General features: G+C 36.7%; 1 protein-coding gene across 1 annotated transcript; it reads left to right on the forward strand.

Annotated features, from left to right (window-relative positions):
* The first annotated feature begins 1,949 nt into the window (after positions 1-1,949).
* On the forward strand, positions 1,950-13,466 carry LOC145782586 (aldo-keto reductase family 1 member B1-like). The gene is made up of 9 exons (XM_082594400.1): positions 1,950-2,078; positions 4,585-4,698; positions 6,095-6,262; positions 6,787-6,903; positions 7,209-7,289; positions 7,568-7,791; positions 10,797-10,962; positions 11,283-11,365; positions 12,870-13,466. Exons 2-9 carry the CDS (start codon positions 4,630-4,632, stop codon positions 12,916-12,918), a joined length of 957 nt encoding a protein of 318 aa, XP_082450526.1. The 5' UTR covers positions 1,950-2,078; positions 4,585-4,629; the 3' UTR covers positions 12,919-13,466.
* Positions 13,467-17,543: the final 4,077 nt, after the last annotated feature.

Here is a 17,543-nt window from a genome sequence, read left to right on the forward strand (position 1 = left end):
AGTCACGCGCTAACCAATTGAGCTATTGTATACCGTCAATTATATAAACATGTTACTATTTGTAGCTTTCTGAGGCTTCTGTGTAATGCTTTAAAATGGTACTGAAAGCACACGCAGGTTTTTTTAACCGCTTTACTACATATTTTCTGGACCTGGGTTTTTTTTGCCTCATCTGGGTTTTTTTTAGCACACAATCTAAGTTTATTGGAAATTTGTCGCTGGCATCCCTGTTTGACATGTGTTAACGCAAAATTAGGAGTTTTGCCGTGATTTGAGATCCAGTGATCACACTTGGGCAATTTATATTTTTAAAATAATTTTTTAAAGAAATGTAAAATAAATTTTTGCAAAGAGTTAAAAATCGAAATTGCATTAGATTTCAGTGTGGCCTCCCGTTCGCACGTTGTCAAGGCCTGTGAAAATAGATCGTTATGTTATTGTTGAAAAGAGAGAGTTGCAAGTAAATTAAGCACAGCCAAAAAATAAATTGATTGTTTCCAATAAATGAACCTCTTTGGTGAAACCTAACAGTTTGTTTAGGCTCTCCAGATGAATTAGTTAAAAGAACCAGTCGGCTGGTTAAACCACTCATGCAAATGTCATTTTAGATAAAGTACCCTAGGCTAGATATGGAAAACATTTAGGCTACGTTTACATGATGTTTCATTGCACCCGAAATGAAAGATTTCCATTTCGGTTCGTTTGGTGGAAGCGTTATCTGTTTACACGCGGCGACCGAAGTGAGATTCATGGCGGTCTGTATTTCACATCGGTAGTTTTGACAGAAATGAAACCGTTATCAAGTGGTTGCGGCTATGTAAACATGCCGCAATGAGATCCTAGCAATGAAATTAGCCCTAGTAGTTTGATTATAGTCAGTTAACTGGTAATGTAATAATCTGTACACACGTAAAAAGAACTTGAATATAACATAAATAAAATAGTTTTGTTTTTGCAGTCATAATAATACAGTAGAATTTTTCCACTGGTTTAGAATGTTGGTTGTGCTTTGGAACCAGCCATCTGCATGATATAGCCTACATTTTCAACTAGGACTAGTCTAGAATGTTGGCTGTTTTTTAGACTGAGCACAAAGACTTATTGTCAATGTCATCTGTAATCATTTGAGACATGCATTGAACTGGTGCACTAGTAAAGAGCAAATAATTAGTCAATAAATTAAGCTACCGTAGTCCATTCTTGAAGAACACAAGTAAATTATTGGCTCTGAACTTGTGATGTCAGTCTATTGACCCAAAAGAATTTTGAAAATACTTGTGATATTTCAGTAGTGGTTAATGTAGCCTACCCTTTCCCTTTGGAATTGCACGTTTTATTGTAGATTCTATGTGGTTGTTTTTTGGGTAGAAGAACCAGCTTTATTTTCAGCGTACCCAGTAGCCTAGTTACAGGCGCGAAAATCACTCATGCCTAGAGGCTGTATTTCTTTCGCCCGAAACCAAAAGCCGCCGCAATGAGATGGCATGTGTTGGCTTATTTTGCTGGTCTTTTCGCAGTCTCTTTGTCATATGACACACAGCAGATTATTGCATATTTTGTATTCTTTTTATGTTTATGTTTGTGACAAATGAATAAACTGATTGATTGGTCGTCATCAACCATAATGATCTATATAAACAGCCCTTGACAGCTTGCGAACTGAAGGCCGATGTAATTTTGCTTTTGAAATCTATGCTAAATTTACTTTATATCTAACATACCGGTACCGATATTTAAAATGATAGTCTTGAGACTCCTAAATGCCAAAGTGTGATCACTGAATCTCAAAACACTGCAGAACTCTTAACATTACGTTAAAAAAATAACGAAAATTCCTAATTTAGCAGTGTTTTCAGATACTTTTTAGATTTCCAGCACATGGCAAAATCCAAGGATGCCAGAGCTTGGTTTTTCCACTTAAATCTGGGTTTTTTTTTACCACATCTGGGTTTTAAGTTTTTTTTTCAAATTTAAGTAAATCTAGGTTTTTTGGTTTTTAACTTTGTACAGAGCTTGCACGGTGTTAAGGCACTGGGATCCTTGATAAATGGTCCACACTGCAACACAAAAATGATAAGGTAATGTTTTTTGCATCAGCTACTGCAGTCAGTGAGGTACAGGATGCTGAAGAAATTATCCAACTTTATGAAAATGTGGATGTCTAAAAATTGGAGTAGTACAACTATTTGTGTTACTGAACATTTATTTATTGTGAATTTGAGTTATTCTTTTCCACGTTATGTTCAAATAAAAAAGGCTAAGCAGGGTTTATTGCTAAGAACCAATTTAGCTGTACACCAAACTGTAAGCAGGCATGATGAATCTCCTCAACCACAGTCTACAACTCACACAGCAAAAGTTTAGTTCAAAAGTCAAAACTAACCTTAATGGCTAGCCTATACACTCACTCATACATCTAGTCAGTTTTAGAAATTTTGGTTAAACACACACTGTCAAATCATTATAATTCAACAAGGGGTGTTACGCAATGTCTCAAAAACTCATGAATGTTTGATATAAGGTGCACTTGAATGAGCTAAATCTGATTTAAGAAATTTCAGTGAAATCCATCGAGAAATGGCGGAGCTACACTAATTTGATTGTACCACTAGAGGCGCTGTGTGCGATAAAGTAAAAATACAAATATTGATAAAATTTGCAGTTCTGATGCTAGGAATGTGGCAAAAACTGGTGATGTACCATTTTTGGGGGTGTAGAATTCAAAAATGAGGTCAAATTAAGCAAAAAAGACTTGGAAATGGGTCAAAACTGGGATTTATTTTCAAAAGTGACCTATTTCAAGCGTGTGCCCTCCGAAAAGGGGATGATGTTTCGAAAAAATAAAAATAGAAAATTGACCTTCGGGAATCAAGAAATCATGTCCAATATTCAAAACAGGTGCCCCAATGCATTGAAAAAAACTTGTAAAAACTGTTTGAAAAATTGTAAAAACTTTTCATGTTTGAATTTGATCACTAAATTACAGTATTTTGTGCTATTTCAGAGTTTTTTTTCATTGCAATTTTCAAATTTGAAATTTGTCTATAAAACGCATTGGGGCACCTATTTTGAATATTGGACATGATACCTTGATTCCCAAAGGTCATGTTCCTATTTTTATTTTTTCGAAACATCATCCCCTTTTCGGAGGGCACGCGCTTGAAATGGGTCACTTTTGAAAATAAAATTCCAGTTTTGACCCATTTGCAAGTCTTTTTTGCTTAATTTGACCTCATTTTTGAATTCTACACCCCCAAAAATGGTACATTACCAGTTTTCGCCACATTCCTAGCATTAGAACTACAAATTTTATCAATATTTGTATTTTTACCTTATCGCGCACAGCGCCTCTAGTGGTACAATCAAATCAGTGTAGCTCTGCCATTTCTCGATGGATTTCACTGAAATTTCTTTTATCAGATTTAGCTCATTCAAGTGCACCTTATATCAAAAATTCATGAGTTTTTGAGACATTGGGTTACAAATTGCAATTTTCTTGTTGAAATATAATGATTTGACCCTTGAACCTTGCTAGCCAGACGCTTTACCATGAAGGAATGGTAAAGCCAAAGTTTTTGCTGTGAGCCCTTATAGGCCTACCAAGCTCTTGTTTTGTATATAGGTATATTCCATATATATTAACTACGGTACGGTACCATACCAACATAAGCATGTATATCATATTGTATAATTATATATACGTGTTACTATTTGCAGCTTTCTGAGGCTTCTGTGTAATGATTTAAAATGGTGCTAAAAGCACACGCAGGTTTTTTTAACCGCTTTACTACATATTTTCTGGACCTGGGTTTTTTTGCCTCATCTAGGTATTTTTAGCACACAATCTTAAGTTTATTGGAAATTTGTCGATGGCATCCCTGGCAAAATCTACTTCGTTATTTAAAAGGCAACAATAGCACAGAAGTAACTCAAAATATACACAGACTATGTTTATCAATTAATATTCAAATTATCAACTAAAATTAGCGATTTTGGCTACTAATAAATCGGCCTTCAGTCAAATTTTAAGCTGCATGATTTCCCCCTGGATCCGCCATTGACTGTGAATAATTTTAGTTCCAATTTTTTATCCGACTCGCTAGCTCAGTTGTTAAACGCCCAAAATAAGATCAAGTGGCGCTGTTCGACTCTCGTGGTGTGCACTTGAGCAACACATTTCAGGAATGCTCTCCATTCAGCGGCATCTAGTGGATGGAATAGCTCACTGGCAAGAACAGTTAAATTGTTGAAAACAGCTGTGGAAATTTCAATGTTCACTCTGCCAATCTCGGTAGCCTAATATGCTCTGCATAAGTCATTCAAAGCCTTACAAGTATGTGAAACTGCCAGAAATAACCTATCAAAGACTTTGCCAGTCCGAGGATAAAGATTCAAAAGCAAATAATACAAATTGTGTGATAGGCTCTTGTCCAGTTGTCCATAATACATATCATGAGTGCATTCTATCTTACAAACTTGCATTCTACTTCATAACGCTTGCATTGGATCTTAAAATGTATGGAGCCTACTGTATGTCCATTTAATGCATTTATAGAAGTGTAATCAATTTCTGTTTTCTTCAAGGTGAAAGCAATTTGGAATTCACGTATAGGCAACTGCATTATTATCATGGCTGTTCCAACTGCAATGTTAAATACTGGCCGCACAATTCCAATGGTTGGACTAGGCACTTGGAAGGTGAGTGTCAAGTCTTCTGTAGGCTACTGTATCTCATTCAAATCTGGTCCACCTTCCAGCTATATTATATCGTAAGAAGTTTTGTATTATGCTTAGGGTCAACTTTGATCAAGAAAAAACAGCAATATGTCTAAGTTCGATATAATTTGCAGAAATGAGAATGCTTCAAACAATGTATGGAAAAGGATAAAACTTGATAAAACCTTGAAGGATAAAACTTGTTTTAAACTTTTCATCATGGTTTATCCCTTCTTTATTTTGTGAGACCTAGCGTTTGCTCTTCTTGCAGGAATTCGCAGGGAGTTGCTCCCCTCTAATAGTCTCAGACCTCCTGATGTTTTTTCTAAATCAAAGTTTAAGCTATAATCATGAAATAAAACTTCCCACAATATTTAAATAGGCTAACATGTTGAAAACAAAAATTGATTTCATATTACTGTTGATCTTGCATTACACGCTTAGACAATGTCCAGTACAATTGCAGTCCAGTCCACTGAAAATTACTGAATAGACCTACCTTCAAATGCTGTAGGCCAACCATCAGGTCGGAATTTTTTCTTCATGGATTTTCCATTTGGGATTTTTACTATTTGGGATATTTTTTTCTGGATTTTTACTGATTACCGTTAAAAACACCACACACTTTTACCTGTTGGTGAAGGAAAGGCAGCTGAGAGAAGGGAACTGGCCACCCTACTCCCGTTAGTGCCAAAGACTTAGTATATATAATGAGAACCTTATCTTCTCATCCCTCGATGCTGGGATTAAGTGTGAGACTCACCTTTACTATATTTGCACTGTATTGTATAGGTATACTGGTATAGAATATAAATGGGTTTTAATTATTTTGGCATGAAAATCCTATATACCTTGTACTGGAGGAAGTTTTTGTGTGGCCTATCTTTATTGGCAACTAGTTAATATTGAAGTGTATTATTTTATTTCGTGTTTTTATATAATAAGTTGGATGTAGTTTTATCATCATCCGATATTGATTTGGTTTTCACTAGTGGGGATGGCCAATTTGTTCTATGCAGCGGTGTTATCTTTCTTTTTTTTTCATTTCATTCTGTCTATTGCATTTCTTCCTTTGTTTTGACCTTGTCTACCTCATCCTTTACTGGTTCTTTTCATGATCTTTTTAGAAACTCATGTTTCATCTTTTCATCTGCCTTCAAGTTCAGTGCATTTTGAAAACGTTTTTTTTTTACTACCGGTACGTTGATCTATTTGCCTTTACAAGTCGGTAGCCTATATGTTCTTTCCCATCTTTAGCATTTCCAGTTATCCACCAATTTCTTCAATCTTTTTTCTGGTCTCATTTTCACTCCATACACTGATTATTTTCTGGTTATGTTAATTTTCTGACTGATGTAGACATAACTATTTGTTGCAGTCAAAACCTGGTCAGGTTAAAGCTGCTGTTGAAGAAGCTATTTCTTGTGGATATCGCCATATTGATTGTGCTAATGCATACGGAAACCAGGATGAAGTTGGATGTGGAATCCAAACTAAACTTAATGATAAAACTGTGAAAAGAGAAGACTTGTTTATTACTGACAAGGTATTTTTGTAAACAATTTAAAGTTGTTTTTGAAAAATTTGTTCTTACTCATGTTAATCTTCAATTTATCATCATACACATTATAATAGATAAGCTAGGTGGCTGGTATGAAACAGTCGGCTGTGCCATTATATGAAGACAAGCTAGTAAAGATAACTTGAGCTCTGCTGAAACATGTTGAGATTGAGAGGCTGAACCATTAGGGTTGCAACTCTAGGTTATTCAAAATTGTGTAGAGAGAATGATATAACACATCCATCCATGAAAGACCAACATAATTTGAATAAATCTATCTATTTTACATTGATTCACTCACCTTGATTATTCAATGTCTGCAGACATCGAATCAATGCGAAAATGCTGATGGAAGTTTTAACTTTTTAATTTTATTACAGTTGTTTTGTTTGGCAGTTTGACAAAAATTCAGAATAGTATATAAACATTGCTTTCTGTACTAGTTGGTGGTAAGTGTTGTGCTGAAAACCAAGTAGAACTCTAACTTTCTACATTTCTTTTTATCACAGCTTTGGAATGTTTATCATGCTGCAAAGGATGTCAAGCCTGCTCTTCTGCAAACACTTAAGCTATTAAAATTAGATTACTTGGATCTTTATCTCATACATTGGCCAATGGGATATGTGGTATGTAAAACTGTATGATACAGGATAGGTCAAAAATGTGAACCCAGCTGACCTTTGCACCTGCACTTAGCTCTGCTGCATAGAAATTTGTTGCATTGTTAAAGGATGATATTTAATTGGAAAATAAATCAAATATAGTTACTACTCTCTAAACCCTTGACAGCCTGTTTCACCCTAAAAGATGGATCATCAGAAGGTCCTTATCCTTATTCAAATGTTTCACTCGCAGTGCACAGTTCATGGTCAAACCTTTCATATTTTTCAAATTAATATGTGAGCCTAAATTTTGTGATATGGTTTTGCAGAACAACGGCAGCATGTTTCCCAAAGATGAAAATGGAAAATTCATCTTTAGTGAATCTTGTGATTATGTTGATACATGGAAAGTAAGTATATTATATATATATGTTTTTTTCATGGCAATAGCTGATGAGGTTAGACTCATCACTCAGATGAAGATGGTAAGAAGTATGTAGCCTACATAATGAACGTATAATTGTATAATGATACACGTTCAATTTTATTTTTTTGAGTTACTTTGCAAAGTTTAGATTAGTTTATTCTGTCTTAAGCTTAGTTGTATCAAATATGAGATATATTAGCATGTATAATTGTACTTAGCAATAATCGTATGTGCTTTGTTGAAAATAGTGAGTGTTTGTAGGCCATGGAGGAATTGCAAAAAGAAGGTCTGGTTCGGGACATTGGTGTTTCTAACTTTAATCAATATCAACTGACTCGAATTATGAAAGAATGTTCAGTCAAGCCGGTGATGAATCAAGTAGAAATTCACCCATATCTTGTTCAAGAAGATCTCGTCAAATTTTGCAAAACGAATGACATTGTTGTGACTGCTTACAGCCCTCTTGGTTCACCAGACCGTCCTTGGTAAGATCAACCACTTGTTACAGTATATAAATACTAGGGTACTGTAGCTGTAAACATCATCGTCGTTGTTCCTTTTACATTACCAGCACGAACTAGTGAGCTTAGGCTAAATCTAATTTCCTGTAATGTATATTAGGGTGCGTCATGTGCCCCAATGTTCATATTTTTTGTATTATTTTTTTTCAATGGTGAGGTTTCACTGAAATAGCAATAATATGAAGTTTCAGCAAAAAATATTAATGTTTAGGTGCTCCACATTGCAGTTAAAAATACAGGAATTTGACCCTATACTCCATAAATACCTTGTTTTAACATAACAACACGAGTTTTGCTCTATGGACTTTGAAAACTGATTTAGAGTAATTTTGGGGTGCTGAATCCGAATCTGACCTCAGATTTATCCTATCGCGTCAGGTTTGTGAGATATGATAACAGCAAATTGTTACTTTTGTCAAAAGTGGAAGATTTGACGTTGCGTTTATTGCACATACACATTGTGCTATATCCAGAAATCCAGGCCATGTGGTGCATAAGTAGCTGGAATACACTCACCAAGTCACCAACTATAATTTTGATACCAATTTGTTTTCTAAGCATCATTATTAACAAGGCAGTAATAACAAGCTAAAAGGGACGCTAAAAGTATAACTGACCCCCTCCCCCGTCAATGTTTTGCATGAAACTACAACATTTTTAGCAGGCCTATGATAATGCTTAGCCAGTAACCTTACTTAGGCTGTTTTGGCCTGTCCAACACTAACCTTTCACTATAGCACTGCATATGTTGGTGGTGAACGCAACGCCTAATCTTCTACTTTTGACAAAAGTAGCAATTTGTTGTTATCATATCTCACAAACTGACGTGATAGGATAAATCTGAGGTCAGATTCGGATTCAGCACCCCAAAATTACTCTAAATCAGTCTTCAAAGTTCATGGAGCAAAAAAAATCTTTTTTTGTAGACCAGTGTAATATATGGATTATGCCTGCATTGCGCTTGGGCATGTTGAATGTTGATGAAGACTTGCAGTTTTTGTCAGTCGGGGAATTATGTCATTCAAGGTGGCTAACACTTGCTTGTAGGCTACTTACGACTCATGTAATCAACCCTTCCAAAAGTTTCATGAACTTGTCTGAGTACTGCATAGTGCATCAAGGTTTGCTTCCCATCTTGGCTTAAAATAAAACACCACAATTCATTATCTGATGGGTCAAAAAACTTCTTCAACATGTTGCAAAGAAATCTTACCAAAGCAAGAAGTAAAAGAGATTTCCAAGAAGGTTTTGAAACGCAATGCATTATTCGCTCAATCTGAAAATATCATTGTTGGTATGCTAGGTGATAAAGGCTGCCAAGTTAGAAGAGCAGCAGTCCAACAAATCTATTCCTTAGGTTCACAAGCACAGGAAAAGCAAAGCAAGAATCATGTTGGTTCCTCACAAAAAGCAGAAGATGAAAATCGAAAGCTGAGAAAGGAAATTTTACCAGCGGTGCCACCTGCAATATGCAGATTTCTTGTGCCACAGCTTGATACTAAAACAAAATCATACCACCAACTTGTGAAGCTTGGCACAGTTCATAAATCTGAGCCACCTATCATGAGATAGCTAACAGATCAACAGCTTGACAAATGTCATCGACGAACCTCTGCGGATGGATGATCCTTGCCACAACCGAGCAGTGGAGCGTCACATCAATCTTGTGACTGAAGCAAGCTTATAAGCTGTAGGTTTTGAAAGAAGGGATGACCTGGGCTGATTGATCAGGTACGATCTCCAATTTATGAAAGAATTCAACAGCAAGAAGCAATTCCCACTAGGGTTAACCTACTAGATTGACATGTTCACCTTTTTGTGCTGCTTGCTGAAGTCTCAATGTAGTACCGGTAGTCTAGCACATGCAGCAGTATGAAGTATATCAATCTGTGTGCTGGTATTTTCTTGACAATGATTTCATGGCAGATCACAGGCTACCCATCACCAATTACATCTACCAATTACACTATATGTTTTATGCACCTACACTTTGAACAGTCCAGTTAGTAACCCCCAGGTCATGCAGCTGTGTGTGTACATGACATGAGCACTATATTGTATCACCAATCACACTACTGTACCGTTAGATCAGTGCTGCCAACATGCTCTCGATTAACCCTTGTATTCTATGTGTCATGTGTGCCGTATATTATGCATACTATGCTGTATATTTATTGCAAATGCAATAAGCAAAAGTATCCAAGTCATCTGTGACCAGTATATGCAGTACAGCATGTGCATTTACCCATTACTTTGTGCTTACGCTACCGTTTTTGTCATAACTTTTTTTCTAGAGAAATTAAGGCAAAAAGTCCTCTTAGAGCAGATAAAAACATTACGATTCTGCATCATTTGATACCAAACTCATGTTTCTAGCACCAGCAGTTCTAAAGTTACATTCGATTTGAGAATTTTGGGGGTCTTCCCCCATAAAATGGGGGGTAGCATGGCCAATAGGTGGTACAACTCCCTGAAACCAGTTTTGTTGTTGTTTTTTGCCGATTTGTCAGGGGTCTAGACCCCCTTTTTTTAATTTGAAAAAAAAAAAAATTTTCAATCCACCCTATTGTCAAGCTAACAAGGGGATACGGGCAATTGCGATGTGGAGCACCTAAACCTTGACCAAATTCTTTGAAATTTTGTAATTTTGTTTTTTTAGTCAAGCCTCACCAACAAAAAATAATAATTTTGTTTTCAATCATTTTTTAAATTTTTGGGGGCACACGACGCACCCTAATGTATATCCAACAAACGAGAGACAAGTGTCACTTGGACCAACTCGTGATATGTTTGTTCTCACACAATTAATTTTTTCTTGATATTTCTTTAATGTCACTTATCTTTAAGCATATGAAGAATTTTGAGTAAGACTATTCTATGTATATCTTAGCTGCAAAAATATTATTGTAGATATCAGTTTGCACCATGGTGGTCTGTTTTTTGAAATGCTGCTTTTCATTTCCGCCCAGGGCAAAAGAAGAAGAACCAGTGGTGCTAGAAAATCCCAAAATAGTTGAAATAGCGAATAGAGTAGGTAAAAGTCCGGCACAAGTTGCATTGAGATTCCCCATTGAAAGAGGAGTGGTTGTCATCCCTAAAAGTGTCACACCGAGCAGGATTAGATCAAACTTTCAGGTTTGTTGTAAAAGCGAGAAAATTCGTGTCCAACTTGCATGTGTCACATATTAATCTCTTAACTAGTGGGTTACAAAAAGGTCACAAAAATGGTGAAAAGGACTGTTGTGTAGTACAGTCAGTTTAGCATGCTACCTTACTGCGTGGTTAATAAATTATCCAATCTCTCCTGCACTCATTTTTTTGCGATTCAAGTTGTATTTACACATAGTACATAACGAAGCTTTTCAATCTAAGAAGTTTTGATTTGATTTTTAACTTGGTTTGATGTATTACTCGTGTGTATGATTGTGTGATCATAATGTTGCTTTACAATGTAGCTATTCGACTTCAGTCTAAACAAGGCAGACATGGAAACAATTCTTGGACTCAATATGAACTTTAGAGGATGCGGTTTGGAATGGTATGTATCTAAAAAAGCTAAGAATCTGCACTGAAAGCTAACCCCATTGATATATCGAGGGTTAAATAACAGAACGAGCCAAGTCACCCAAAAGTAGTTTTGAGAAAATGGCATTTTAAAACTTTAAAATTTTAATTTCAAATTTGGAGTCAAACCACTCTTTTTTACTGTGTGATTATATTTTGGATCTGTGACGGCAAGTCGGCAATGATGACAAAATGAGCTATGTCACATTAGCTCATTTTGTCAATAGAGATGGTATAGATGCAGAAGCGGCACAATGAGCTATGTAGCAATAGCTCGTTGTGTCGTATAGCCCTCTGGACTTAGTTTAAAATGAGCAGTCAGTTCTGAGAAACCTGTTCAGGCTAGAACTTAGCTCTTTCTGTCCGTAAAAATACGGGGCTTGAGAAACACTTTCCAGTATCTAACCACAAAAAATGCAAAAATGGACTTAGCTCGTTCTGTTATTTAGCCCTCGATATTTTCCTTCCAAACAAAACGCCATGTGACATTTTTGGTAGCATAACGTCATGAAACAAGTCCATTGACTTTCATTAAACAATTCCAACGGGGACTGAATACCATCAAACTCCGAGTCTTCATTCCCAACGCTGACAACTGATTCACTTGCCTGTCCCTTCTGAGACAAGCTTAGGTGCGCTCAGGCCTCTGACTTTTTCTTTTAATCGTGCAGTGCTGAGAAACAGACCGCAGACATATTATCACCGACTGTATGGCGTAGGCCCACCAAGTAATGCAGAATATCAGAATTGTGGCTTGAATGGTGAGACCAAAGACTTGCTGCTCTCTGGTGCGGTAGCCTTTTGTTGTAGTCTGGAAAGCATTGAGAATCTGCCGTTGAAGGAGATCTTTAACCCAAATGCGATTCAAAGATGTTCTCAATTCGTCGAATTCGCTTTTGAAAGAATTTAACCGAAAAAAAATCAAATGTGATTTACCTTCATCTTGGTACTATAATAGGTTCGTGAAGGTAGTTAAACTTGACCGCATGCTTACTGCTGGTTGGGCATAGCTGGACTTAAGAGTTAGTTTACGGTGAAATCCATAGAAAGACGTTTTGTTGTCAAATTTATACACTTTGCTTGACGTGCATTTAAGGTGTTTAAAAGAAAAGCATTTCGAGACAAAATTCGACGAAAAGTTTTTTGCCCGGATTGTGTGAGAAATTTGTCAAAACCAATTTTATGAGAATGTCAGAACCTACGGTACTCGAAAGCGAGCTTTGAAATTCAGTGTTTGGCCTTGCATAACATTACAAAATTCACAAATCATTCAGGATGTCCGTAAAGCAATTTGTCTCACTTTATTTGGTTGCAACCTAAAATGTTCTTTTCTGAGAACAGTTTTCCGGCTTCTGTTTCAATAAAGACTACGCTTGTTTTTTGTCTTAAACACATGGAGTTGAATTTTTTTATTTGCTTTTTGCTACCGTAGTGAATTATACTCAATGAAGCTAATTGCGGTGTATTTTTTGTTGCAGGGTTAACCATCACAAGTATTACCCATTCAAAGAGAACTACTCCGAGTGATTTATTTGTTACTTTGCCATTTCTTCAACAAATCAGTTCGGTCCTCAAATCTTTGCATTGATATTACAATTTTTGTTAATTATATTTTTTAAACATTAATTCTACCTCGCTTTTGTTACCACGCTTATCTTAAGCGAGCTAAATAAATACAGTATTTCGATACTGCTCAAGGTTCAAATTTCTTATGTAGGTTCAGGCTGCATTGTCCTTGTGCTGAAATTTATATCTGTGTTAGTGCGTACAGATGTATCGGTTTCAGAAAGCCAGGTCACTGTATTGTTTATAGAGATATTGCATAGGTAATTTGTGCAAGTCATGGAAACTGTTTACGGAAATCCTCTTGATTTCCAGTCCGTTTTCTTTGTTTTGATCCATCAATAGTTTTTGGTTCATTGCTTCTATACTTTTCCTTCGGCTGTAGTTAATTAGCTGGATAAGACAAAATGCGCTGTTATGTTAATAATATGAAAATGGCACGACTCAATGATGATATAATTATGAAAAAAACAATAATTTATGTGCAATAAATCGTATCCTCTTCGATCATGCTCGTTTTTAGAAACAGTTCAAATGTTCAGATCTTTTGTAGAAAGAAAGCGATAGATGTAACAAACAGTGGTTACTTTATTGGCTGTGTTGTCAATCAATATCTTTCTAGTCCACGTGCATAAACCGAATCAATGTAAAAGGGGCGAACTTTGACAGAAGGATTCACAGTGATCGTTTGTTTGACAGGACACCAAATACAAGTTTTAAATTTTTTTTGACAGACGCTACAAATTATGGCCTACGTAGTTTTAGACAAACGGCTATTCACGCCGTGCAGTTCCACGAGTTATGGTTAGTGGTTAATGATTTAATTTGTGTTTGAATAACACACGTGCTGGAAGTCTTGCACAAGATGTACGATTTCTTGTGTTGGGCACGCCACGGAGGCAATTATTGCAGCCTGCACGAGAACAAACATTCTTTTAGCGCTCATTGGCCACTAACAACCCGAATGTTTCACAACAGCTCAAAAAAAAAAATGTTGAATTTTTTTCAAGTCTTGTGTGGGCATCTGCATCCATTGTAGGCTGGAGTAAATTACATGTGCCAAATTCTAATTAAGCCATGCAAAGCAAAAACGCTCTAGTTTTCTTGTGGAAAACAAAAAGCAGCATAAACGAATTGACATTGAAAAGTGGAATCACCGCCTAGCCTCTGTAGAGCCCAAATGAGGGATCCTAAAGTAAGCCTACTTGGGATCCGAAAGCAGGCTACAGTTATGAAGGTTTGCCAGGTGGCCTAAAATTTGGACAAAAAAAGATAAATTGGCCAAATTTCATATGCTGTGTCCTACGACTAGCAAATCATTCGGACTAGAGATGTAAATGCAAAAAAAACTTGGGCCAAAGAAACACGCGTTTTTTTCATATTTTTCTGGAAAAGTTGCAAATTTTTTACAATTTGCAGCTTAGTTTCGTTATAGTGCTCTTGAAAAACATTAAACTAGTAAAAATGGTTTTTATTGGTGTGCTGAAATTCCTAAGTGTGCTTGGCAGCATATGTTTTTTGCATAGTCCTACGTTGTTTCATTTCTTCATTCTCAGGCATGTTTGTGGCAGTAGACCTGACAAACATTGAATTAATGCAATTTGATACATGACATAATGTAGATGAGTTAATTTCTTTTTCCTTTTATGGAAGTTTGCCTACAATGTTATAGTATAGGGCTAGGCTACCGGGACTGGTTATTCTTGTACGCACTCAATGGGTTGACGAAATTTTGGCAAAAACAAGATGGCAGTATTCAGAACACACATTACCTTGCTTGTGGTAATTTACTAATGCAAGCTATTGCCAATAGCTTGTTTAAACATGTTTTTTAACTGATAGCTTAACAACGATGTAGCCTATGTATATGCTTTATAAATGTTGAAACAGAAGTATTCTTTTCGTGTGTTGTAAGGTCTTAAGACACTTTGTCATTGATGCTTTTTGCAGATCATTTGTGACATAATGCAAGAGATTTTATCACTGATATTTTTAGCTGTCAAAAGTAAGTGCATTCGTCAGAAAAGGTTTAGGTTAATGTTCCTTTCAAATGCCCACCACCCATGTGGACTATTGCTAGTAACTACCAACCCTGAATGAAGAAATTTTCCCTTCAAAGTGGAGTTTTTCAGCACTGCTCAGTGTTCAGATAGTGAATAAATGCTTCATAATAAGAGATGTAAAAAACGTTTTTTTTTGTTTTTAAAAAAAAATGAGCTCGTTTTCTATTCGTTTTTTATTGTTTTTTTTTACCTATTTTGTCATTAAATGTCACAATATGCAGCAATTAGGGTAAACTCATTGCAATAGCGTCTCTTTTAACAAACAAACAAACAATCTCATAACTCGTATAACTTATTTCAAATCACACTATAGCCTATGTCTGGTATATTGTTTTATTGCAGTTTTGTAGATCTCAAGTCTCAACACGCGAGCCATAAAGGTTTCTCATCGTCTCAAATAGTAGTAACAGTGTCCTATGGTTGGCACATCTCAAGTATTGTCTGTAATTTGGTTCAGCCAGTTGTTAAATGCAGTACCACACTCGTGCACAGTTTCGAAGCCACCTGGGCAAAAATCAGGTAAACGAAATATAAAGTTGTTAATCCACGTTTTTGTGAAAAAAACGGAAGCTACCCGCGTAGGCTACCACTAGTGGTACGCGTACCACAGGTTGGGAACCCCTGCATTACATCATCTGGTGTCGTGTATTAATTTGAGTTGTAGATCATAATTACATATTATTTTAAAGTGGCATGACTAAAAGAGAAATTCACTCCTGGTAGTTGCTCTTATGGTTATACCCTTCATGACGTCATTATTGCGTCATACTGTACTGGAATTATTGTTATTGCTTGCAATTGTAAAATTTTAAGCATTTGCAAAACTTGGGCCAATAATGAGAGTAGCCTATTTGGTCGCTTTTTTCGGAATAAACTTACCTTTGGTTCCTGAATTTCAAGTTGTCTAGTCTTAATAATGTAATGATGACGTCATAAAAGATGCAAACATGACGAAACTACTTTTAGGAATTGTGAAATAGTTTTAGTAACCGGTACTCCAACTAAAACCAACAGCAAACGACCGAAATAGGTTAAAAAAAGCAAAAAAATGTGATAACGTCATCAATCAAATTATTTTGTGTTTATTTTGTCTCACTTATTTGTATGTGCTTTTTAAGTTAAAGTGTACAAAAATCAAATATGTAATTGCACAAAAATGCCGTAAAAAGAGCTGAAACGTGGTTTCTGGGGAATTCCCCGATTTGGGGGTGATCACGTGACCCAAAAAGTTGCGGCATCCACTAAAATCAAAGTTGGGTTGACCAACTGCAAAAATATGCAAAAAACAATGTGTTACGCGTTTAGGGAACGTTCAAATATTACGTAACGCTTTTTTTCCGAATTTTTGACCCCCCCCTCCCCCATGTAACGCCAACGTAACGCTTTTTTCAATCCCCCCTCCCCCATGTAACGCTTTTTCACTACGAATTCAGCACAAAAAACTACCATTCCGTACTCCAAAGCGTTACGTAACGTTTTGCTTGAACCCCCTCCCCCCCCGATGTGACGCTAACGTAACGCTTTGCATAAACCCCCCCTCCCCCTCGAAGGCGTTACGTAATATTTGAACGTTCCCTTAGCCTAAAGATTCCCCTAAGGGCCTGCACTATAGCCTACCTGTCATTGTCGATGGGCTATGTAACCTACCAGCACGTCAATAAACGGGAAAAGATTTGGTTTTGAATCTTTATCCTCGTACTAACAACAGGGCCTACGAGAGGGGGGTACGGAGGGTACGGCGTACCCTTGAGGGCCCAGGCCTGTGGTTGTTGGGGGGCCCGAAATTGTGATTTTATAGTTTACGCGAAAAAATGTTTGGTTAAAACCATCCTAAACGACTAAATTCAAGCATAAATGTTGTTATTCGTTAGTCCTTGGGGGGCCCGTAATGTAGCAAAAGGGCCCGGAAAGAAATTAGGTGTCTAAAGTGGTGACTTAATGTCTTACGTGCAAACATTCTGTTAAAAGCACTCCAAATTAAATCATAAAAGTTGGTTATTCTCCTGTCCTAGGGGGGAGGGGCATAGTGTAGCAAAAGCAGGGTTGAGAAAAACCCGGGATTTTTTTTTTTAATCCCAAACTGCTAGTTTTTTTTTAATGCCCGGGTGATTTTGGGCTTTTTTGTGTTTTTTAAAAACTATTTGAAAAAGGGGACAATCTTGGTTTTGAATCTTTATCCTCGGACTGACAAAGCCTTGATAGGCTATTCCTGGTTGTTTCGCATACTTGTAGATGTAGAGGCTCTTGAAGCAGGGCCGGTTACGAAGATTGGCAGAGTGAAATTTCTGATTGTTGAAGTCTTGTTGCCTGGGAATTATTACATCCATTAGGCGCCACTGAATGGAGAGCAGTCCTTAGAATGCGTTGCTCAAGCGCACACCCTGAAAGTCGAACCAGCACCGCTTGATCTTGAAGATTCTTCGTTCACGAAGTCACTTGCTAACCAACTGAGCTATCGGGGCGACTTAAACCTTACATTATGTCATTATTCAGATGCATGGTATAGAATTTAATCTAGGGTAGGCC

Source organism: Aplidium turbinatum, chromosome 13, assembly GCF_918807975.1.
Source record: "Aplidium turbinatum chromosome 13, kaAplTurb1.1, whole genome shotgun sequence".
In the NCBI taxonomy this organism is placed as follows: Eukaryota; Metazoa; Chordata; class Ascidiacea; order Aplousobranchia; family Polyclinidae; genus Aplidium; species Aplidium turbinatum.

Coding starts and splice junctions, on each gene's coding strand:
- LOC145782586 (XM_082594400.1), top strand. CDS start 4,630: ATGGCTGTTCCAACTGCAATGTTAAATACTGGCCGCACAATTCCAATG. Junction 7,290..7,567: donor ATTATGTTGATACATGGAAA/GTAAGTATATTA, acceptor GAGTGTTTGTAG/GCCATGGAGGAATTGCAAAA. Junction 10,963..11,282: donor GGATTAGATCAAACTTTCAG/GTTTGTTGTAAA, acceptor TTTACAATGTAG/CTATTCGACTTCAGTCTAAA.